Source organism: Leguminivora glycinivorella, chromosome 25 (genome assembly GCF_023078275.1).
Source record: "Leguminivora glycinivorella isolate SPB_JAAS2020 chromosome 25, LegGlyc_1.1, whole genome shotgun sequence".
NCBI classification, from domain to species: domain Eukaryota; kingdom Metazoa; phylum Arthropoda; class Insecta; order Lepidoptera; family Tortricidae; genus Leguminivora; species Leguminivora glycinivorella.
The window spans coordinates 518,651-544,879 of NC_062995.1; the positions used below are offsets into that span (position 1 = coordinate 518,651).

At 37.2% G+C, this 26,229-nt stretch overlaps 1 protein-coding gene and 2 non-coding genes across 3 annotated transcripts; 1 reads left to right on the top strand and 2 right to left on the bottom strand.

Annotated features, from left to right (window-relative positions):
• Positions 1-720: 720 nt before the first annotated feature.
• Positions 721-23,428, top strand: LOC125239483 (zinc finger protein 431-like). The gene is made up of 13 exons (XM_048147096.1): positions 721-993; positions 1,298-1,432; positions 2,724-3,185; positions 3,960-4,133; positions 5,495-5,577; positions 6,285-6,395; positions 12,177-12,308; positions 19,074-19,145; positions 19,500-19,611; positions 20,245-20,321; positions 21,733-21,748; positions 21,880-21,895; positions 23,209-23,428. The coding sequence occupies exons 1-13, from the start codon at positions 850-852 to the stop codon at positions 23,385-23,387; spliced, it is 1,713 nt and encodes a 570-aa protein (XP_048003053.1). The 5' UTR covers positions 721-849; the 3' UTR covers positions 23,388-23,428.
• Positions 15,399-15,472, bottom strand: Trnas-gga. Its single transcript has one exon. It is a non-coding gene; the product is annotated as a tRNA-Ser (tRNA).
• Positions 15,710-15,783, bottom strand: Trnas-gga. Its single transcript has one exon. It is a non-coding gene; the product is annotated as a tRNA-Ser (tRNA).
• Positions 23,429-26,229: the final 2,801 nt, after the last annotated feature.

Genomic DNA, 26,229 nt, shown 5'->3' on the forward strand with positions numbered 1-26,229 from the left:
TTAACTACACAGATCGATAGCGCTTGAAATTCTGAACAAAACTGTATATATAACTCATTTTCGCCAAAATGTCCTTTACGCCAATTGAACCCAGAGGTATCGTAATGCTTTTATCATAACCATATGAAATAAATACGGCAATGGAATGAGCTTGATAATAATATGTTTATTTCGGACAAACAGGGTATTCACCAAATACTATATACTATAATACGTGCAGCTTCTGACGTTTCCCATACAATTGAGTGGCAACAATTTTACTAGCGCCATCTAGCGGTTCGAGTTGATCAAAGTAGTTGTTCAGACTTTTATTTGAGTAAATTAAAATAGAAAATGCTATTACTTGATCTACTTTAACATTTTTAGACGGAATAAAACAAAAAAATAAGAATTTGTAATTTTTTCTAATTTTATGCTGTATGAAACTAAACTATTTTGATCAACTCATGCCGCTAGGAGCGCTAGTGTGCCTGTTGCCAATTTTGGCACCGAGCTGCACGTATTAACTCGTAGAGTTTACATAGTATTTGTATTCACTCATCAATTAAATATTTATTTACGGGGCCGAAGGGACCCAGTGACGTAGTGAAAGTGTTAGTTTAGTGTTTTTCTTATTTCTATTGCCCACTAGATGTCGCTATTAAAAGGTATACTTTGACAGTTGCAAAAACTAAACGTAGTGCGATTTTTTCCATAGTTTGACATTTGCTGTCAAAACAATTAAGTATTTTCTTTTCGTGCTTGGTATGCTAAAATCTTGAGAAATCTCTGCATTTATATGCCTTGATAGTTTAAATTTTATTGTGAATAGTATAACGAACATTTTATTCAAATACATGTTTAAGTAACATGGAGGATACAGCAGAAATCGCTTTGAAAACACTGTGTTGCACATGTTTAAGCAGCGACAGAAAGTTGTCGCAACTTTGCCGAATAAACGATGGAGTAAATAATCTATATTCACTTCTGTCATACGACTCTGAAGCTTACAGGGTAAAGTATTATTGAAAAGTCCAGAAATATTTTACTACATACAAAACCAGATAGATTTAGTTATGACAGAAACTCCAGCATTTTGTGCTAAAATTTTGAAGATTTTATCGCTTTAAAAACTTTCAAGTCTTCTTAACTTTGTAGTCGACTCCTTTAAGTATTTTTTAAATCAAAATCAAAAGTATTTGAGCCACTAAATCTTCAAAGAAGTCCATCAATATGTTTTTAGGATTTACAAATTGTATTAAAGGAATATATATGCCTGAATCTAGCTGGAATAGTTAATAACGAAAGTATATTTCAGGAAGGTTTCTACAAGGACGCTGCTAGTTTATTTGTTTGCTGGGAGTGTGCGGCCGTCATGCACAGGATTACCCGGTTTAGGCGGCAGGCTTGTGCGGCGCAAAAACAGCTGGCAATTATAGCTGAGGGCCGGGAGGTCAGTATTCTTATAACAAATACATAGTGTAACCTGAGGAAACTGAATAACTTTAACAGCATATAACTGATTCTAGTGTTTAAACACATGGGGGAATAAGTAGTTTAACCTTTTCAACGCCAAGAACCACTAAAGTGGTTGTGTGTCGTCATGCTCACCACGCCAATAACCACTAAAGTGGCTATGGCAGACGCTGTCGAAACAATTGTCCTGCTGACAGATAAGGTTTATATTATATTATTATATTATATTATTTGATACACTAGCAGCTGATAGCTGATGCGTGTATATCACTTGCTATTGTATAGCACTTGTTGTTCTATAGTTAATGTTTATATTTTAGTTTTAAATGTTTATCAAGTCTGTTTTTGAAACTGTTCACTGAGGGAGCACTTATCACTTATTATATTCGTTATTTATAGTAGAGATATTGGCGTGTAGGCGACATTTTGACGCGAGAGGCAAAGCGTTGAAAAGGTTAAGTTGTTACATCACCAGTAGCTGGAATTGACATGTCAACTATCACCAACAGCTCTCACGCGACTGTCACTCCACTACCGAACCTGAGACAACATACATACATACATACAATCACGCCTGTATCCCATAAAGGGGTAGGCAGAGCACATGAAACTACTAAAGCTTCAGGGCCACTCTTGGCAAATAAGGGGTTAAAATAAAACGAAACTGTGGCAGACCTGAGACAAATCATTGCATATAGCTCAATGACTCAAACACTACACTGATCGTATTGAGAACCGGTCAAGCCTAGTCGGTAATGACCCTGCCTAATAAGTCTCTCCTGATAGATAGATAAATTCTTTATTCAACCACAAACTTACATGCTATGCAACACAAAACGAAATACTAAAAGAAACTTAACATTATACAATAATTAGCACACTTATTATTTAAACTGAAGTATTGGTTGTGGAATGTGCGTTGAGGTATAGAATAGGCGCTGACTCAGCATACATGCTACGGAAGCCGCAGCGCTGATCTTCCGTCAGAACCTTACAAACCTCATCCTGGGTTTGAATCACGCCATTTATGCGATGAGCACAGATATCTGAGTCACACGGACGTTATGTATATTATAGCTTTATTTGACGTTCATATGCGCATTGTAATATGCCTACTTGAAAAATAAATATTTCATTTTCATTTTCATTTCATTTTCATTTTCATTATAGTTATTTATTTATTTATACCTCACTCTGAGCGCACAGTGACTTTCTATAATATAGTGTCCGTCCAAAGTTCCCAATAATAAACAAATTATTTCTTTCAGTTGAAATCAACTGCTCTCTCCCATCTTATCCATTGCCACAAACACACCTACGACACCACAATAATATCTGACGTACAAGACACTGACAACTTCATAGACTGCGGGCCGGAAATCAAAACTGAGACCGAAGATGACATACCTTTGTCAGAGTTACATGACAATTATATGTCAGATAATGATGATGATAATTATAAAGAAAAGATAACAGATAAAGATAAAAACAAAAGAAAGAAATTAGAAGAATGTACGACAGATAAAGTTACAAATAAAAAAAGAAAACGGTTAAAAAGAGATAATTATTTTGTTACAAAAGAAATTAGTGAAGAGGAAATGCGGGAGTTTAGGGAAGAGAGGAAAATGGAAGCAAGTTTCGTGTCTGCGGCGTTCAAATGTAAGTCTTGCGTGGAGGTGTTTAAGAGCCAAAATAGTTTGGAGAGACACAATGAAGATAATCATGTGGAGGTAAGAATTTGAATTTAAAATTTTGAAAAAAACCCCCGAACGCGACATAGTGGACCGATTTTCATGAAACATGGCTAAGAACACTCCCGACTAACTCAGCTTTCAGACAAAAAAACTAAATCAAAATCGGTTCATCCGTTCGGGAGCTACGATGCCACAGACAGACACACACACAGACAGACAGACAGACCCCGTCGTTTTTGCGTCGGGGGTTAAAAACGATGGGGTGTTATATATAAGTATGACGTGTCTGTCTGTCTGTTTGTCTATCTATGGCATCGTAGCTCGCGAACGGATGATTCGATTTAGATTTAGTTTTTCTGTTTGAAAGCTGAGTTAGTCGGGAGTGCTCTTCCCTTTCATGAAAATCAGTCCACTATGATGTGGGAGGTTTTTTCAAAATTTTAATTTTGTGGTTAGGTTAGTTATATTGAAAATGTGACGAAAAATACTGTGTAACTCGGAGCGTAAGAATATTGCAAACTCGCAGACCTACTAGCGTCCAAAACGCCGAGCGGAGACACCGGTTTAGTTACCAAAAAACCCGCTAGATGGCGCTGATTCGTACATCGCGGTGTTAAGATTTTTCCCGATTTGGTTAGGCTCGCCGGTTGAAACTTGATATTGTATCGAATCATAGAGACGGACAATATTTACCTATAGTCCCCTGCTTCCCTCGTTTATATTTTTTTATATAATTGAGAGTTTGAAAAATTATAGTTCTACTATTCACTATTGTATCAGTTCCCTTATTAGTATCCCATTCTTCAACAGAAACCTGATCACATACAGTGCCTCATCTGCTTATCCTACATCAAACCTCACAGCGCGTCCGCCCACAAGTCAGACCACTGTTCTACACATACCTGTGTTCTCTGTGACCAAGTTTACTACAGTATGCATGAAATTAACAGGCATCTCAAGACTCATAAGAATGTGAAAAGAAAGGTATGTATGGTTTGAACGGTCTGGCATAGTTAGTAGTGACTAAGTTGTCCTGGGTTCGAATCCCGGTAAGGGCATTTATTTGTGTGATGGGCACAGATATTTGTTCCTGAGTGATGGATGTTTTCTATGTATATAAGTATGTATTTATCTATTTAAGTATGTATATCGTCGCTTAGCACCCATAGTACAAGCTTTGCTTAGTTTGGGGCTAAGTTGGTCTGTGTAAGGTGTCCCCAATATTTATTTATTTATTTGTGTGATGAGCACAGATATTTTTTTCCTGAGTTATAGATGCTTTCTATGTATATAAGTATTTATAAGGTACAGTGGGGCAAATCCCAATTGGGGGCAATTGTAACTGATCCATTTTTTCCATTATTACACTAAGATGTTGAGTTCTACATGTATCCACTGAACACGCCTACCATATATAACCGGTGGACACTCTATATAATAATGCAAACATTGTAAAACATGGAAAAAATGGACCAGTTACATTTTCCCCCCAGTCGAGGTTTGCCTCGCTGTACCTTATATTATACCTCAATATAATGGTCCCGGGTTCGAATCCCAGTAAGGGCATTTTGTGTGATGAACACAGATATTTGTTCTAGAGTCATGGATGTTTTCCATGTATATAAGTATTTGTATATTATATATATAGAATAGAATAGAATAGAATAAACATTTATTCGTGAACACAGACAAGACAAAGAACACATAATAACAACAAGACAGAAAGTAATGAAGTGCCACGAAATGGCCTCATCTCAGCGTGTTGCTGGTGACTTCCAGCGCTGATCTTCCGATGAGACCATCAAGTGAGAAAGATTCACGGAGGGTAACAGACAGAAGAAATGCAAAATATATGTGATACAAGAAAAATGGACTACAGTTAAAAAGAATAAAATTGAAAACATTACAAGAAAAATAACAACAGGCTGTGATATAAGAAAGAATAAAGATCTAAGTATACAAAAGAATAATAACAAACAGAACAGGACAGAACACATTAAATTAATAAAAAGAAAAAAGGAAAGCGTCATACACCAGATCGCACACACAGCGTTCCATCGTTTGGCACACAGCGTTATATCGTTGTCTGAGTACCCACAACACAAGCCTTCTTGAGCTTACCGTGGGACTCAGTCTATTCGTGTAAGAATGTCCTATAATATTTACGACGACAACAACGTACAAGGCGCAATCTGCGATTTTTTTTGTAGCAGATAGCACCTTATACGTTGGTGGGTAAGGTGCAATTTTCTGAAAAAAAATTTGCAGATTGTACCCTATACGTTGTTGTCGTCGATTTATTGATATTGAGGCAACTTCAGGGATATTTTTATATATTTTCACAGATCGCCAGGGCTGGTAAAATAGGCGACAGGACTAAAGGGCTGACCGATATGTACCCATGCCCAGAGTGCAATAAGTATTTCCAGTAAGTTCTTTATATGTTACTAGCTTCTGCCCGCGGCTTCGCTCGAGTTAGAAAGAGACAAAAAGTAGCCTATGTCACACTCCATCCCTTCAACTATCTCCAGCTAAAAAATCACGTCGATTCGTCGCTCAGTTTTGCCGTGAAAGACGGTCAAACAAACAGACACGCGTTCCCATGTATAATAGGTATTAAATATGGATATTCCAAATTGTTGTTTTGGTTTATTATGTGTCATTCAATACTATTAGGAGTTAGTTTTGTAAAATATAATAAATTTATTAAAGCAATTATTTAATATTTTTAGTATTTAGTAGTAAAATGAGGTTAGTTTTAGTGTGGTTAACTTGCTCGAAAGTTTATTTGATGCACTGGTACATAGCACACCTCGGACACTGGCGATCAAATATATGAAAGAGGCGCGTTCCTAGCACACAGTCTAAGCTCGTGTAGGTGAACGCGTGCCATGCTTGTATGAGTGAGATATGACAGGTCGACTGTTCGCGTTTTTGACAGGCGGTAACTGTGAGGTAACCGAGAGGGGGGTAGGCAGCACTTTCAGCGGGGAGCGGGAGCGGCCATACTGTACGATAGTACTCTTTATTATACTGTGCCGAAAGTCTGGTAGCATAACGCAATTTTTTTAAATTTCTCATGTGTGACGTAGGCTTTACAGTTGGTAGTTATTTTTATGTGGGTTATATTTGCAGGAATAAGAACCAGCGCTGGAAGCATGTGCAGAGACAACACCGGGAGGGGTACAAATGTGCCACGTGCGGCAAACAGTTCGCGTTCAAGAACAACCTCGCCCGGCACGAACAGTATGTATCTTGCTAACACTTTCGCAGCCGAGAACCCGCCTGTTGGGCACTCGTGAACTTTGCTCAGATCCCGGCAACCCGCACTTAAAATAAAAAAAAAAACTTTTTTGCAAGGAGTTCCGTTCGACACGCCGTCGAGGACGGACGCATCCTTGTCCCTTAAAGGCTGTAAAACCCCGGCCGCCAGAACAAAAGAGAGCCCGCGATAACGCCGCAGGCAAACTGACCGACCGACGGTCCAAGTTCCTTAACGTTTTGTAATAATTAGTGTTTGTATTTTCTCGGGATAGTGATAAAGAATACCCGTAATAGTGCAATATGTTACTAGTAACGAATTAAATCAAGTGCGTGTGGTTTTCGTCTCCATCATCATCCTGCGCTAGCGCGGCGGCGCCGCGGCGCCTGCGATCCAACGCCGATGCGCAGTGACTGCGGTCAGCTCCGCCTCTACAATGGCCAAATTGGTGAGCTCGTTCCATCTTTGTTACAGGCATCAACATCCTAGGTGCACTAAAACCAGTGTCCCAGGGCCCATGCCTAATAACTCTATATAGGTATACCTAGTATTTAAGCGATTGATTAGGATGTATTACGCGTGACGCGTGATCCTGTAACGACGCTTTTCCTGTTCGCTTCATTTTTATATCTAGCCAGAGTTGGTTCTTAGTACGACAATTCAAATCATTAGTTCTAGTAGTGAGACTTTAATTTAGCCAGCTTTAATCTACAGCCTACATACAGCAACCTGAGAGACAGCGTTGGCTTTTAGCACGGATAAGTTGAATTAGGTAACGAGGCTGATTAAATACATAATTTATTTCAATTATATACCTCATCATCATCATTTTAGGACATAATAGGTAGCTGAACTGTAGGTAGGTTCGTAAATGTAACCCAGTGAGCTGCCATCTCAATGGGTTGCTAAGTGCGTTATCATGTATATGTATATTATGTTCAACTCGAAGTCCTGCAACCACATTTAGGTGAACAGTGGGACCTTTAATTGGCCTAATTAGCAATACGTTACCTAATGGAACAATAAGTTATCTAATGAAATAAAGTCATTACAGAAAAATAATATCTTCGCCAACAAACTCAAATCCGCGTTATTAGAAAAAGAATTCAGGCAGGACGATCTACATCGAAATTAAATACAATTTCTAAACTTAGAATGTTACAATGTAATAATGTGTGTAGCCAGTGTAGTTATAGCAAATTTAGGAACAAACTAGATATCATTTGGTATATAATTAATGTTTAATAAATAGCCAATATTGCCATGGCCTACCGGGGTGCCATGCGACCTCCTTCATATTGTGGCACCTGTAATGTAATACCATGGTTTGCAGTAAATGATATTGATTGATTGATTAACGACAGAGGAAGTAAAAGCTAAGGGCCGTTCTATGTTTCCTTGTTTGCTTATATTTTGCATGGTCGGCATTGATTCAATGGATAAATAAATTACTTATGGTCCAGGTAGACCAGGCCCTCGCTAGGTTGCCTTGTAATCGCCATAATCCTGTTTTTTTGTGAACAGAGAACAAATCTAGTTTTTCTTATTATCCCTAGCCATATCACTTAATTATGCCTATGGAATACACAGGGCGTGCCTGGGACCATTAGCCCTTAGGTTACTCTTCGCGCACAGATCAGACAAGGTGTTAATAGAAACTTCGTGCGAACGACCTTACAACAACGGACATACGACAAATATCTATAAGTTTGAACCTATGTATGTATGTTAACTTAGCGACGGCACAAGCCCTATACTATTACTTATGAATTGCATACTATGTTCATCAAATATGAGCTAGGAATTGTCTCGATTTGTTGTACAGTTATGATTAATTGGTTTGTGTTTAGCCCGGGTTATCTTTGGCAAAGAAATGTGGCAATCAATATAAAGGAAATAAAATTGAACACCAGTTAATGACATCTGCCGACCAAACGTTGACGCCACGCTGTTGCGGCAATATTTATGGATACATTTTTGTTTATAAAAACTTAGCGACATTCCAAAGATGAATACAATTAAAAGCGTATTGTGAACTTGTCCCGTCGACCAATAACAACACATTTCTTGGTACAATAACTGCCGACCATAAAACAAAAACCAAATATTTTGTAAAAAAAATACTCGCCACAACATCTGGCAAACAAGGGGCCTGGCAATGTATCAAATACAACTCTACGAATTTGGACCCTTCGTTGGCTTGTCTGCGCTATTGTCCCTTGTCTACAAAATTCTTGCTTCGCTGAAATCGGGTTACCGATCACCACGCGTCCATCAAACAAGTACACGCCACGCCAGAAAGATGCAACTGTAGACCTGCGACGTTTGACTTTTACCTTTTACCATGGCGCAGAAGAAGAATGCAACACCTACACAATAATATGGTAGACACTTAGAATACCTCAACATAAAAACGCACTTTGAAATTATTTTTAGAGTATTATGACATGAATTGCAACTTGCAACCGTGTGAAGCGAGAGTCATCAAGATTTACACATAAATTGAAGTTACACGAGTAGCTGCCGAAACAAGAAAAGAATATTTGTCTTTGGCATGTTAACCACCAAAGCAGACTTATGACTGACAATGAAACTGTCTGATCCAATTTATAAGTATTTACTATTAAAGTGGTAGTGTTCTATATAAAAAAAGTGATGACCACGTTCTACGTTGTTCCTTTCTTCTTCTAAAAGTGTCAGTGTTGTGCTAAGTGCCGTACTGAAATTCAGTTTTGTTGATTCGTTGACTTGGTGGTTTCCTATAAGTTTTAGGGAAAGTGTAAACAATTTTTCCGTGGAAAGCCTAATAAACGTAAGAAATAAGTGCAATGAACCTTAACCTTATATAATTACGGTGTTGAGTGCTATGGTGACTATTGATACCTACTGTTTAATGTGCAGTGCTGGATGTTTGAAGTACAAATATTTTGTCTTTTTTATTGTGTTTGTTTTGTCTATTATATATAAGTGTCTAAAGTAAATACGTACACTTAGTACGAAGTGACAAGAGATTTTCCTCCATTGAACTTTTCTCTATTACCTACTTCCAAATTCTCAATTAATCAACATGCAGCGCACCCTCTTTGGAATAAAATAACTACTGTGGGAAGTACTTCAGGATATCATAGACAAGGATCACCGACGATATGGATAACCTATCTAACATAGCATGCGCCGAAGACACGCGCAAGCGAGTTCGACGATGTCGCGTAAGAGCGCGGAAAAGGCACATGACAGCTTGATGTCGCACCCTCATAGTTAAGGACCTCACAAGGACTGCATAGTGACATTAAAGACACTAAGAAAATCCTCATCTTAAAATACTCCTTGAAGACAAGTCAATCGAAAAGTTGATATGATGATATCTGATGATGATGGCTACAAACCTAGCGATGACAAAATTTCTAGTGAAACGAAAAGTACTTACATATTATGATATCTGATGATGATGGCTACGAACCTAGCGATAACAACATTTCTAGTGAATCGAAAAGTACATACATATGATATCTGATGATGATGGCTACGAACCTAGCGATAGCAAAATTGGTAGCGATTGATCGTTTCACGTGAAAATTAAAACTGGCTATACTTATTATACTACTATCTAAAGCAATGAACGCAACTCAATCGCAGTCACTATCCTTTCGTACATATTTACACAAGTATTTATCTATCTTCCTTCACACTGGGCACGATGCTGGTATTCGGTCTGGTTCTTCTACTCCCGTCACTCCCATTCCCATTGACTGCACAAGCCCTACACTCCCCACCCGTAACATTGGCTCACCGGTGTCTCGGGCAGGAGGGTCCGCTGCCCATGCAGGGGCGGCAGAAGACGGTAGGAGAGCTCGAGCAAGCCCGGATGCTCGTCCTGGTTTGACACAGGCTCGTCTGGACGGAGGTTGTTAGCGTCCTGCATCATACGCCTCTGATCGACTACCTGGGTCATGCGTGCGCGTGCATCCGAGCAGGCTCGATGCACCACCCTGTCCCTTCCTCCCTTTCGTGGCCATCGCCTCCGAGTCCTTGCTGCAGAACTGCTGGCTGGTGTAGTCACTTAACGGTAACGGTAACGGTAAAAAAAAACTTTTTTGCAATGTGTCTTTTTGATATGTATCAACGAGGATAGTTATAATAGATTATGTACTTTACGGCATCCTCGCCATCAAAACAGCGTTTTATTCTGAGAAATAATAAGTAATTGGTATTTTTTAAATGCTTATCTCTGAAAGTATGCGAAATCCAGAAAAGTGTTATATGACATTTTTCTCTTCTAATATGATGAAGAAGACATGTTCAAATTATTCGGTTTTCTCATGTTACACCGTGTATACGAATTTATATTATGATCGTCAAGTATAATTGTTTAATATACAAATGTCAAGAATTACAAATACAATTTAACATGGCGGGTAGTCATATATTTATTTCAAAATGGCGCAGTCGGTAGGATATGAACCTTCATCCCACAGGATTTCTGATTTTGTCCTGAATAATATGTAAAATTTTAATCCCAAGTGGATTTTGTAAGGCACTAGGTACTAAGCTTGGGAGTAAACTTTATAAAAATACTAGCTTTTGCCCGCGACCCCCATTTTAGGGAAGTGGGGGGTTAGAAAGAGACAAAATGTACCCTACGTCACTCTCCATCCCTTCAACTATCTTTACTTAGAAAATCATGTCAATTCGTCGCTCCATTTTGCCGTGAAAGACGGACAAACAAACAGACGCACACACTTTCCCATTTGTTATACACCGTGTTTCACTTAACACTAAAAACCTGAAAACTGTTTGTTCAGAATCGAGAGTAGAATCGATTGAGGTATATTTTAATTTGTATTATTAGTTATTGTTTACGTGCCCATTCTACAAATTCGTAATACAACACTGTGCATATCATATTGTTAGAGGTTGTATACCTTTTTCAGTATTTAAGGGTATTAATACTGGCTGGTTACTTGGACGATTTTTTTTTCTGCTACGAAATAGACGTTGTGCGTCAGTTTAAATTTAAAGTTTATCATAAGTCATAACAAACTGAACTCGTACCTAATTACAACCTTGTCATTTTGAATTTTAGGTTTAAATTTGCTTACTGAGTCACCTGTCCAATTTGAAGTTTACTGTGAGACAGGTTAAAGTGCTTTACATTGCCATAGCTGTCTATTGGTAAACCTTGTGTCGTTGCAGTAACGTACACAATTAAACAGTTTGAAGGCTTATGATGGTAGCTAGCAATTATTTTATTGAGTGTAGAGTTAAAAGCCGAGTAGAGCTGCACAGAAAATTAAAAATTCAATGTAAACAAATTCAGATTAAAAAATGAACGTTCTAGATACGTTTAAAAAAATAAAAATCAGTTGGGGTGTCTGAGGTTTTGAGTGATACCGGAAACACGGTGTATTTAGTAATACTAATTAATTGAACTATACATAATTAAGTCGAACGTTACCGGTTTCTGAGGTAGTGAGCCATTTTCTGTCTGGTAGTGAATGTTTTAAGGCTACCATTTTGCTCTCAGCAGTGGCAGTGGGCTGGCCATATTAGCTTTAAAACCGACAACCGTTGGGGTAAACGAGTTCTTGAGTGGAGACCGCGTCTCGGCAAGCGTGGTGTGGGACGCCCTCAGGCAAGGTGGAGCGACGATGGCTGGCAGCAGCTGGATGCGAGCAGCCGAAGATCGGAAACGGTGGCGTGAAATTGGGGAGGCCTATGTCCAGCAGTGGACTGCGATAGGCTGATGATGATGATTTTGCCGCCAGGGTCCACTCGGCGCCGCCGCCCCGGCAGGCGTGCCCCGCGTGTCACAAGCTGGTCCGCGTGGACCTGCTCAAGACTCACGCCAGGATCCACCAGGCGAGGGAACAGTTCACATGCGTAGAGTGTGCTAAGAGGTACGTTGACTTGAATCATAAATATTGAATAAATTGATGGATTTCATTTATTTTATAGTCAGTATTTTGTTCGTGTTGATGTGGTGAAAAATGTTGTGTTTCACTCGGTGGCAAAGTTTGTTTAACCTTCGTGCCTTGAAACCCTCGCAACGCTCAAGATTCCACTTTTTGAACCACTCGCTACGCTCGCGGTTCAATATTGGAATCTTTCGCTTGCTCGGGTATCAATATCAATATCACCAGCAACACGCTGAGATGAGGCCATTTCGTGGCACTTCATTACTTTCTGTCTTGTTGTTATTATGTGTTCTTTGTCTTGTCTGTGTTCACGAAAAAAAAAAAAAAAAATCGGCACGTACGGTTAAACAACTACTTTGCCCCCTTGTAAAACAAATAACTATTATACCATGCACGAAATAAAGCATCAGATAATTATAACACGACTGCCCCAAAAAAAGAGTGTATTGTTTTCAGCGTTCATGTTTGTATGTATGTATGTATGTGAGTTTCTTTGTTCCACCATAACTTCCACCATCAGGCTGAAAGATGAGCTTTTGGCAGTATCCACCATGTATGAGACTACTAAAAAACAAGTTGAGGAGCACATACAGGCTTTTAATAAATTGCTGCTAGAAAATAGAGATTTGGAGGAGCGGTGTAAGGCATTATTAAATGGAAAACATTGTAATTGTGGCCAAATGCCACCAGCAAAGATTATTCAAGCCGATGTGGCCCACGACACAACTAGGCATGCGGCAGTAGTTAAACAGCCCCCTAGAGCAGTCAGTAAGACGGTTGTTTTTTCAGATCAGATTGGGTTAGGAATGGGCCCATTATTGAGCTACCAGTTAGAGCAACAAGTGACAAATTACTGTTATCAAAACATTACTTTGTCTCATTTATGTGACCTTATTTCAAAGGGATGTTATGATAGCAGTACTACATTAGTAATTTTATTAGGAAATAGTCTTAATGTAGATAAGCTTAGCATAGATAAATTGATGTCCACACTAAATGTTATTGAAAAATCTGGTGTGGGGAAAATTATATTATGTGCACTACCTTATGCAGAAAATGTATCATATGACTATAATTGTAAGATAGCTTACTATAATTCTTTAATGTACCATGCCATAGCTGTTAATAAAAAGTACCATTTCTTTGACTTAAATAAATTCATTGAACGCTTCATGCTAGCTCCACGGAAGGTATTTTTGCCAAAGAAATTATTTGTATATTTAGTGGAGTTATTGGCCTTCAATATTGAGCCAAATAGATGTAATAGTGTTATATATAAGTCTCAGTCAGCTGACAAAGCCAAGGACCCCATGCCTCATTTAAACTAGATTGTAAGACAGCGGAAAAACACCTGAGTATGAACGTTGTTCACCAGAATATTCAGGGTTTTTCCAGCAAAGAATTAGAAGTAGGATTATTTTTAGATAGTAATAATGTTGAAGTTATGTGTATTACTGAACATTGGTTGAAACAAGAACAGTTGATATTTGATTATGTTAATTTTAAATTAGCTAGTTTTTTTGCCAGAAAATCTGCTGCTCATGGTGGCTCCCTTATTATTGTTAAAAATTGTATGAAGTGTAAAGAGCGCAAAGATGTTGTAAAATATTCCATAGAAAGAACTATAGAAATTTCATGTGTTGAATTAGACAGATATATTATTGTATGTGTTTATAGACCACCATCAGCTGACTTCAGCATATTTGAATCTACAATGGAAAATGTTCTGAATTTAGTATGCAAGGGCCAAAAACATGTTATTGTATGTGGAGATTTTAATGTTAACTTGCTCGAGTCATCTAGTAATACTGTTAAAATGTTCTGTTTGTTTAAATCATTTAATTTATTTAATTTATTTCTTGAACCTACTCGGGTAGGTGTGACTAGTGCAACATGCCTAGATAATATTTTTTGTAACTGTGAATGTACAGATAAGAAATTATTTAACTGTTTTCATTCCGATCACAGCGGCCAAAGGGCAGCTTTCTTAAACGTTATTCATGATACTCCACAAACAATAACATATAGACCCATTACTGGATCTCGCTTGGAATCATTCAAAAATGAAATTCAACATAGTTTGTCTATAATACCATTTTCGCATTATGACTGTAATCATTTGTATCAAGATGTTTTCAATGTAATTCTTAATCAATTTAATAACAATTTCAAAGTGAAATCTATTAGTGGGTCAAAAGTTAAAACAAAGTTTAGTGAATGGGCTACTGTAGGTATTCACAAAAGTAGAAAAAGACTTTATGAACTTTATGGTGAGAGAGAGCTGAACAAGAATTCAGAATTCCTGGACTATGTAAGAAACTACTCAAGAATCTTCAAGAAAGTGTGTTTAACTGCTAAGAAAAACTTTATTAGTTCTAAATTGAAAGTGTCGGACAACAAAGTGAAAACAACTTGGAGTATTATAAATAAAGAAGCTGGTAAATGTAAATCACGCGATTGTCAAGTCAACATTGTATCAGATAATCAACAAATAGTGTCGAACAGCGATGTTGCCTCGGCATTCGAAGATTATTTCTCAAATATAGCCGTTAACACCACAAAATGTTTACATTCTTCTGCGGCTCAAGCCCATTCATTACTTTGTGCTAATGTTAAGAAATGTAATAATTCATTTGAATTTAGTCAAGTAGACTCTGTAAATATTGTTAAAACATTCAAGTCACTCAATTTAAAGAAAACGGAAGACTTATGGGGAACATCAGTTAAAGTAATTAGTCATGTCATAGATATAATAGCACCTTACTTGGCCGTAATATATAATATTTCAATTTCACAAGGCACCTTTCCAGATCTTATGAAATGTAGCAAAGTCATACCGCTTTTTAAATCGGGTGATTCGAGTGATATAACCAATTTCCGTCCCATATCAATACTTCCTGTACTAAGTAAAGTCTTTGAGAAGCTAATGTTAAATGATCTACTGGGACACTTCAACAGACATAGATTACTTACAAGCAAACAGTTCGGTTTCACAAGGGGCCGTTCCACGACCGATGCTGCTTCGGTACTCATTAAACATTTTTATATTAAAGGAAAAAATGGAAAAATTTACGCTTCCGGCGGGACTTGAACCCGCACCATTTTTGCAATCCGTGCAATGCTCTTACCAATTGAGCTACGGAAGCCACGCCGGACTTCGCAAATCTTTCCATGCCTTTCCTTTTTTTACACGTCTTAGGGTGACGTCTAGCGCCATCTACCGACAGACTATTACATCTTGTAACGGCACTGGAGTCTCAAGTTATATTGAGAATTCACCAGTAACAATGTGCTAACCCATACTAAAGTAATTTTTATTAAGCAGAAACGTCTGCTAACGATTCTAAACATTTTTATATTAAAGGAAAAAATTGAAAAATTTACGCTTCCGGCGGGACTTGAACCCGCACCATTTTTGCAATCCGTGCAATGCTCTTACCAATTGAGCTACGGAAGCCACGCCGGACTTCGCAAATCTTTCCATGCCTTTCCTTTTTTTACACGTCTTAGGGTGACGTCTAGCGCCATCTACCGACAGACTATTACATCTTGTAACGGCATTGCATTGGTTGGTAAGAGCATTGCACGGATTGCAAAAATGGTGCGGGTTCAAGTCCCGCCGGAAGCGTAAATTTTTCCATTTTTTCCTTTAATATAAAAATGTTTAGAATCGTTAGCAGACGTTTCTGCTTAATAAAAATTACTTTAGTATGGGTTAGCACATTGTTACTGGTGAATTCTCAATATAACTTGAGACTCCAGTGCCGTTACAAGATGTAATAGTCTGTCGGTAGATGGCGCTAGACGTCACCCTAAGACGTGTAAAAAAAGGAAAGGCATGGAAAGATTTGCGAAGTCCGGCGTGGCTTCCGTAGCTCAATTGGTAAGAGCAAATTAGCCGCAAGCGCAGAGCCGGAAGCGTAAATTTTTCCATTTTTTTTCCTTTAATATAAAAATGTTTAGAATCGTTAGCAGACGTTTCTGCTTAATAAAAATTACTCATTAAACATATATATAATTTTTGGGAAAATTCTTGTGATGCAATTGGCATATTTTGTGATCTTTCAAAAGCCTTTGATTGTGTGGATCATGGAACGCTCATTTTGAAATTAGAACACTATGGTTTGTCTATAAATGCCCTAAACTTTATGTCTTCTTACCTTAGCAATAGAACACAAACAGTAGTTGTTAACAAAACTCGCTCTAGCGGGACTGTAGTCCAATTAGGAGTGCCACAAGGCTCAATTTTAGGTCCATTCCTGTTTTTGGTTTATATAAATGATTTGCCATATATAGTAAAAAACTTTTGTGAAATAGTACTTTTTGCTGATGATACATCACTGCTTTTTAATGTTGACCGAAAATCTACGGATTACAATGTAATTAATAGCACGTTAGCTGATGTACTGCAGTGGTTTACTGTCAACAATTTACTTCTTAATTCTAAGAAAACCAAATGTATTCGATTTTCTCTGCCGAATGTTAAACCAATCGATACAAAAATACTTTTGAATGATGAATGCTTAGAGATGGTAGATACAACACTGTTCCTTGGTTTAACATTGGACAAAAATCTACAATGGAGTCCTCATATAAAGAAACTAGCAAGCAAATTAAGTTCAGCCGCATACGCCGTTAGGAGAATCAGGCAACTGACTAATGTTGAGACAGCTCGCCTAGTGTATCATAGTTATTTTCACAGTGTAATGTCATACGGTATTCTGGTTTGGGGCAAAGCAGCTGACATACAGACTATCTTTGTATTACAAAAGAGAGCCATTCGTTCTATTTACAACTTAGGAACACGTGAATCAGTAAGAGAACTCTTCAAAGAAATTAATATCTTAACTGTAGCTTCCCAATACATTTATGATAGTATAATTTATGTTGTTAAGAATTTAGACTGTTTCACTAAGAATTCTGATATCCATAATTATAACACTAGAAACAAAAATAAGCTTGCCATAAAGAAGTTTCGTGTCCGTAAAGTACAGAAGTCATTTGTTGGGCAATGCATTCATTTTTATAATAAGTTACCTGACACTGCTTTGAGATTACCCCTCCCAGCTCTTAAGAACTACTTAAAAAAAACATTGATGTTAAAGGCTTATTACAGAGTCGAGGACTATTTGACAGACAAACATGCATGGCCCGAACCAGAAACTACAAAAAACGAATAGCAATTAAAATAATTGTATTATGTATAGAGGACACAGTTCAGATAAGAAAGCACATCAAATATTTTATATTTTATGTTGTGTAGGTAAATTACATATTTAATGATATTGAGATTCATATTATCTTTTTCTTCTGTGACAATTTGATATGTTTTCTCTGAAGAAGAACGACGTATTATTAAGCAATAATATAATTTATTGAAATTAATTTCCATAGAGTACCTAGTCTGTTCATATTCTTTGATGAATACTTTTGCATGTTAAATTGTATCTTGTTATTTAATGCATGTTAATTATAAGATGTAATGTTTTGAAAAGAAGTTGCCCGCCGAGTTTCTTGCCGGTCCCATAGTGGATACCCCCCACCCAACTGAGGGGGGACTGAAATCTTCTCGAGGCTGAGGCGTAGGATTAGAGCCGGCGTAGCTTTATTTGACGTTCATATGCGCATTGTAATATGCCTACTTGAAAAATAAATATTTCATTTTCATTTTCATTTCATTTCATTTTCATTTTCTTCTGAATGCCTTAACCGATTTAAATTAATGATGTATCATTGGAATCCTTACGTCACCCCAATGAACATAGGATATGTGACGTCACTTCAAATTCAATATGGCGGACGTATTACGTCATAATACGCAAACTTTTGAAAAAAAAATTTTCTCAAAAAATATTCAACCTATCATGTTCAAAACAATTTTCCTAGAGAGTCTTTATAATGTTCTACTTTTGTGATTTTTTTTCATATTTTTAAAACTTATGGCTCAAAAGTGAGAGGGGGGGGGACACGTTTTCTTAAACTTTTGGTGCGATTATTTCCGAAAATATTAACAATATCAAAAAATGATTTTCGGAAACCCCTATTCAGTTTTCAGTACCTATCCAACAATATATCACACGTTAGTATTGAAATGAAATAAAAATCACTCCCCACTTTACGTATAGGGGGGGTACCCTAATAAATAATTTTTTTCTACTTTTTATTTTTGCACTTTGTCGGCGTGATTGATAAGTATATAATTATATTGGCACCAAATTTCAGCTTTCTAGTGCTAACGGTCACTGAGATTATTCTCGAACGGACGAACGTACAGACAGACATGCCGAAACTATAAGGTTCCTAGTTGACTACGGAACACTAAAAAGTGGAAAAAAAAATTAATTAGGGTAACCCCCCTCTACACGTAAAGTGAGGAGTGTTTTTTTTTTTCATTTCATTTTTTTTCCGCTCTTGGCCGGTTTTTTATTTTTAATTTAAAAATATGTATAATGCAAGTTTTCCCATCACGGAAACCATAGGGTATTCCGGACCTTTGGAAGGCATGCGCCGAAGCCAAGACATTTATTTATTTATTTCATAGACATAGAAGCCCTTTTATATATACATATACATATAATCACGCCTGTATCCCATAAAGGGGTAGGCAGAGCACATGAACTACTAAGTTTCAGTGCCACTCTTGGCAAAAAGGGGTTGAAAGAAATCCAAATTGTGACATTGCAGTGACAGGTTGCCAGTGAGAGGTCCTTTTGACACTTTAAATTTAAGGGACAGTTGTCATTTCAGCTTCGTCAGCCGAGCCTCGTACGAGCATCACCTCAAGTACACGCAAGCGCACGCCAACAAGGATATACTCAAGTTAGTCTATCTCTTTCTCTCTTTATATTCATACGAGCATTTTCAGAATTTGGGACCCCCCAATCCAATTAGCGTAAGCTGTTAACAAAAATTAACTCACTGTCAGTTTTATGACGATAATTAAGCAAGATTTTTTTTTTAAATAAACTTTAAGCGATAATCTACATTCAGAATGTGAAAAAAGTAAATTTTTAGACAGGTTTTAAATAAAAAAGTAGCCTATGTCGCTCTCCATCTCTTCAACTATCTCCACTTAAAAAACAACGTCAATTCGTCGCTCCGTTTCGCCGTGAAAGACGGACAAACAAACAGACACACACACTTTCCCATTTATAACATTAGTATGGATTGCAGGTATAAGTGTAACGTCTGCGAGAAAGGTTACAGATCTCGCGGAGAACTGAGGGACCACGTCAACTACCAACACAAGGGGCAGACTCAGCACAAGTGTCCTGTCTGCGACAAGGTATAATATACATACATACATACATACATACAATCACGCCTGTATCCCATAAAGGGGTAGGCAGAGCACATGAAACTACTAAAGCTTCAGTGCCACTCTTGGCAAATAAGGGGTTAAAAGAAAACGAAACTGTGACATTGCAGTGACAGGTTGCCAGCCTCTCGCCTACGCCACAATAACACATATCCCATAGTCGCCTTCTACGACACCCACGGAAAGAAAGGGGGTGGTGAAATTCTTAACCCGTCACCACACAGGCACAGGACACAGGTATAGTATAATAATTCATAATTAATTTATTGCATTTATAATCATGTGTTACACAAGGTCTTACAATAGGCTATTTACAGCAAAAGATCACATGAACCCTGTTAGGGTATACAGCAATATCCACACGCACACAAGCCTTGTATTACAAGTGCGCGAACTGTCAAATCGTATGGGTTGTCATGGAAACACACTTGTAATACAAGGCTTGTACCTTTCGAGAAACGGGCCCCAGGATTCTATTCTCGAACCACTCGCTTCGCTCGTGTTTCAACTATAGACTCCTTTCATTGTCTCGTAATTCCACACTCGGCGTTAAAAAACAACTTGGCACCCTTGTATAGCTATTATATTATTTTCCCATAGGCGCTGGCAACGCGCAGGTGCATCACGCGTCACGTGCGGCGCGCGCACCACGGCCTCAAGGAGGGCCCGCGGGACAACGAAAATGAAATAGTTATGTTTTACAAGGGGGCCCCATTTGCCAGAATTTCATTTGCCATAATTTTATTTCACCACACCAACACGCCACATCAAATTATTCAACAATCATAATATTGTTTCTCATAACATCTTATGCCATAATCATTGTTTACATAATTTTATTTGCCACCATATTAATCATAAAGTGCATCTTATGAAACTTTGTTTCCCATAAAGTCAGTTTCCATAATGTCATTTGTCAGAATCATCGAAATCAGTAATTACCACATTCCATACCATCATTTGTCATCCAAATTAGCGACCAGAAAAGTCAATTTCCATAATGTGATTTGGCAGAATCATCAATATGAATCATAAATTCGTAATTATCACAGAGACGACACTACTAGAAGCACTAGAGAATGAAACTGCTATCAGAAAGTAGGTTAGGTTAGGTTAGAACTGTGACCCCCTGGAAAATAAAACTGCTATCAGAAAGTAGGTTAGGTTAGGTTAGAACTGTGACCCCCTGGAAAATGAAACTGCTTGAAAAGTAGGTTAGGTTAGGTTAGAACTGTGACCCCCTGGAAAATGAAACTGCTATCAGAAAGTAGGTTAGGTTAGGTTAGAACTGTGACCCCTTGGAAAATAAAACTGCTATCAGAAAGTAGGTTAGGTTAGGTTAGAACTGTGACCCCTGGAAAATGAAACTGCTATCAGAAAGTAGGTTAGGTTAGGTTAGAACTGTGACCCCCTGGAAAATGAAACTGCTTGAAAAGTAGGTTAGGTTAGGTTAGAACTGTGACCCCCTGGAAAATTAAACTGCTATCAGAAAAGGTTAGGTTAGGTTAGAACTGTGACCCCTGGAAAATGAAACTGCTTGAAAAGTAGGTTAGGTTAGGTTAGAACTGTGACCCCCTGGAAAATGAAACTGCTATCAGAAAGTAGGTTAGGTAATAATATGGGCAACAATTAATATTGCAATAATTGCTTATGGCGTTTGAATATTATATTAAACCATATTATTGCACTTAATAATATGGCTAACAAATAGTATGGCATTGTATGATTATGGAAGGTAATGTTCGGATAAACAACCAGTATGTCATACAATTTTTATGGTAAACAAATCATTCGGGCAAATGAAATTCAGGCAAGTTAGATTCGGGCATATGAATATTATGTTAAATGACTGTCGGGCAAACAATAGACAACCTAGAGTACGCTCATACGCTGGTTCGATTCCAGCCTCAGGCACCAGAGGACTTGGTCACTTTTTCTTTCATATATGTAATTTATTTCGGTTTTAATTTATATACATAATAGTGTGACTACTTTAAGACACCACAAATTCCTTTGTTGTCTATTTACACATTCACTACCAGACAGTACACTGTTTTTTCTTTGGGCAGTCGTGTAAAAAAATGGCTCACTATGTCAAAAACCGGTCGTAATGTATAACCGCCCGCTTGAAAGTGTTAAGAAATGAGAACTTTGAACACCTCAACCTTTTGTTTGTTTGTTAGATATCAAAGAGTGGCGCCATCTGTGTTGTCATTGATTTAAGTTAATTTTAAGGGAAGATTCTTTAGGTCCATTACAATTAATTTATTTAAGAAGTTAGTATCTTAACTCGTAATGTTATCGAGTTATTCAATAGTACATTGTGGAACAAGGGAGGTAAGGGGACATTATTCACGACTGCCGCAGGCAGGAGTGAATAATAGACACAAGTCTTTAATTTCCTTACCTCCTGAGTTACACACAATGTTTTTCATCACATTTGAGAGAAAAATACAGAGGAAACAGTCATAAGGCAAAACCTTCAACCGGCGGCGTTGCGACCAGGGACCCATTTCTCGAAACTGAAAGTTACAAGTTACAAGCGGACGTCTCTTTCCAACTTGTCATATTAGACAGTGACTACCACTTGTAAATTGTAACTTGTAGCTTCGAGAAATGGGCCCCAGTAGTGTATCTTGATCTACATCAGATTATTCATATTAAATCTATTGTTTTTGTAACAAACACTTTTTGAACGAAAACAAACACGAAAATACTGCATATAAATTAAATGCAATGTTCAAAAAAGCATATAAATCATATAATTGAACTAAAATTTTACTTATTTTTCATTCATTTAAATATTTTGATCTGTTGTACTCTCCGTTGCTAGGCAACGGTGGGCGCCTCGCGTACGCACGCGGTCAAGCGCGAGTAGAGAGCATTGTCAGATTGTAAATTATAATAATTGAATTTTTACGAAATAAATGCAAAAAATACTGAAATAATTGTAAAACATAAATAAAATGCATTTTTCATACCTTATAATATCTGTTATAGCTTAATAGTAAAATTTTCATTGTGCAATAAAAATCCTTGGCAGATTGAAACATCCTTTGCCTGAAGTATTGTACGGATTGTATTAATTTTTAAAACTAAATCCATTATTCCGTTGGGAATAAAATAGTACATTATGCTTCAGTACACGTAGACGCAATGATACCTTTAAACAGCAAATGTGATGAAAAAAAAAAATCCTTCAAGATGGTACGGCCTTTATAACTTCCTAGTATTATTTATTATATAATTCTTAAGGGTCTCTCACACATATTAATTAATGATTTTATTTTGCGAATTTAAAAATGGAAGGGTGGTTCCTAATAATTAACCTAACGACGTGTCGAATTTAACGGAAAACAAAAAAAAACACAGTGTATGCCAGTGTTACGGCCCGGCCACGACATTGGTCTAAGCGCGACAGCGGTGAGCGGCAGCCATACGTGCGAATGAAAAGTCCCATCGCTGTGTCTCGCTCCATGTATGGCCACCGCTCACCGCTGTCGCGCTTAGACCAATGTCGTGGCTGGGTTAGAACAAATGCTTATTTAAAATAACTATTTCAGGATAAAAAGGGCTTGCGCGAGCACGAATTCACCCACACAGGCGAGCGGCCGCTCTCATGCGAGCTGTGCGGGCGCAGCTTCCGGCAGAGCGCCTCGCTGTACACGCACCGGAAGAGGGTGCACCGCATATGCGCACAGAGGAAAACCGTCGTGGCCACAGATAGTGTAACCGCTGAGTAGAATAACATAACCAACAAAATTAAAAAAAAAAAATTATAGACCAATTTTCAGAGCTACGATGCTTGAGATAGACACGTCAAACTTGTCGAGCTAAATTATGTTAAATGACTTTTGTAATTTTTCGAAAAAAAAATGTCATTTTTGGTGAAAAAAAAAATATTTTTTTGATTTTTAGGGAAAAAGACATATAATTTTTGATGAAAAAAAAATTTTAATTTTTAATGAAAAATAATTGGAATTTTTAGTGAAAAAAATTGTTTTTTTTTAGAAATTTGCATGTAACTCTGAATTTGTTATTTATTTTTTAATTTAATTTCAATGTAATTTTGACGATTCGAAAGAGGTTGTAAAATCCTACTTGAATAAACGATATCTTATCTTATCTTAGCCTGTGTGGTGACGGGTTAAGAATTTCACAACCCCCTTTCTTCCCGTGGGTGTCGTAGAAGGCGACTATGGGATATGGGTTAAATTGTGGCGTAGGCGAGAGGCTGGCAACCTGTCACTGCAATGTCACAGTTTTCGTTTCCTTTACCCCTTATTTGCCAAGAGTGGCACTGAAGCTTTAGTAGTTTCATGTGTTCTGCCTACCCCTTTATGGGATACAGGCGTGATTGTATGTTGTTGTTATCTTAATATCATGACCTTTAATAAGTAATAAATAATGTAAGGGTGCGTAACATAATGAATACAAACTTTTGGCATATTCTCAATTTACAAACGCTCAAAAAGTATACTTTTTTTATGTATAATGCACAAAAGGTATAATTTCAATTTGTATAAGATACAAATAATATAACATACAATATACATACTACCGTATACTATAATATACATATTAACTAATTACATTTACTATATCTTTAATAATATATAAATATTAAAAAATATAACAACATGTCATATAAATCACAAAATTAGGTTGGGAACCCCACAGAAACTAACCCTGTCAAAAAAGTAGGTTTAGGTTAGGTTTGAACTGTGACCCCACAGAAAGGAATCTTGTCAAAAAAGTAGGTTTAGGTTAGGTTTGAACTGTGACCCCACAGAAACGAATCCTGTCAAAAAAGTAGGTTTAGGTTAGGTTTGAACTGTGACCCCACAGAAACTAATCCTGTCACAATAGTAAGTTTAGGTTAGGTTTGAACTGAGGCCCCACAGAAACGAATCCTGTCAAAAAAGTAGGTTTAGGTGAGGTTTAAACTGTGACCCAACAGAAACGAACCCTGTCATAAAAGTAGGTTTAGGTTAGGTTTGAACTGTGACCCCACAGAAACGAATCCTGTCACAATAGTAGGTTTAGGTTAGGTTTGAACTGTGACCCCACAGAAACGAATCTTGTCAAAAAAGTAGGTTTAGGTTAGGTTTGAACTGTGACCCCCACAGAAACGAATCCTGTCAAAAAAGTAGATTTAGGTTAGGTTTGAACTGTGACCCCACAGAAACGAATCCTGTCAAAAGAGCGAGGAGCGAGAGAGAGAAAACAGCAGGCGCTTATATCACCTGTATGGTATTCGTTTTTGTATATTCTATTACTTCAACGTTATACCACATTATACTTATAGGAAACAATATTATATGTAACAAACATTATATAATTTGAATTTATGCTATCTAAAATTATATATAACAGCAATTATACTAATATTGTCTTCGGTTACCGCGATAGTTACTCATGAAATAAAACTATGGAAACGGATTAAATCGCGTATAATACATTATACGCGATTTAATCCGTTTCCATAGTTTTATTTCATGAGCAATTATACTAATTGAACTTTATACCATACAAAATTATACAAATTGAAATTATACCTTCTACCGAATATACCATACGTTTGTATACGTTCTATTACTTACCCATAATGTAACCTAAGGGCTCCTCGGGCACTCGTCGGGCACACGGGCGCGGCCGCTGTCGCGTGAGCTGTGCGCGCGCAGCTTCCGGCAGAGCGCCTCGCTGTACACGCACCGGAAGAGGGTGCACCGCATATGCGCACAGAGGAGAACCGTCGTGGCTACTGATAGTGCCGCCGCTGAGTAGAATAACATAACCAACTAAATTAAAAAAAAAACAACATAATAGACCCATTTCCAGAGCTACGATGATAGAGATAGACACGTCAAACTTGTCGAGCTGTTATGTTAAATGACTTTTGTATTTTTGAAAAAAAACATGTAATTTTTGGTAAAAAAATTTTTTTGTGATTGTTAGTGAAAAACAAATGTAATTTTTGATGAAAAAAAATGTTATTTTTAATGAAAAATAATTGGAATAAGAGTTTTGAATGATTCACGGTTATTTTCATTAGACTTATATTGAAAAAAATCAAAAAGGTAATCACGGTCTATATCCCGGTCAAAATAAGTCTAATAATTGGAATGTTTAGTGAAAAAAAATTGGTTTTTTTTTTAGAAATTTGCATGTAACTGTAAATTTGTTATTTATTTTTTAATTCAATTTTAATGTAATTTTGACGATTCGAAAGAGGTTGTAAAATCCTACTTCAATAAACGATATCTTATCTTATCATGGCCTTTAATAAGTAATAAATAATATTTATTTATTTATTTATTGTAAACATAATTTACAGCATTACAGTCGAAACCAAAGCATTGTACAATTCAGTTTAGATATTGTTAGGTGATTAACAAAAGAAACAAACATATATAAAATACGATCACCTTTCGTCCATCACCTCACAATACCGCAGACACATTTGATACACAATCATCCATCTGCTTGCAAACACATCACATTCTGGAGCCCATGACAGAAACGAGTTCAACTGATTTAGAGTCCGCACAGCTGGTGAATTTCTATGCGCTACAGTTCGTGTAA

Coding starts and splice junctions, on each gene's coding strand:
- LOC125239483 (XM_048147096.1), top strand. CDS start 850: ATGGAGGATACAGCAGAAATCGCTTTGAAAACACTGTGTTGCACATGT. Junction 3,186..3,959: donor ATGAAGATAATCATGTGGAG/GTAAGAATTTGA, acceptor ATTCTTCAACAG/AAACCTGATCACATACAGTG. Junction 5,578..6,284: donor GAGTGCAATAAGTATTTCCA/GTAAGTTCTTTA, acceptor TTATATTTGCAG/GAATAAGAACCAGCGCTGGA.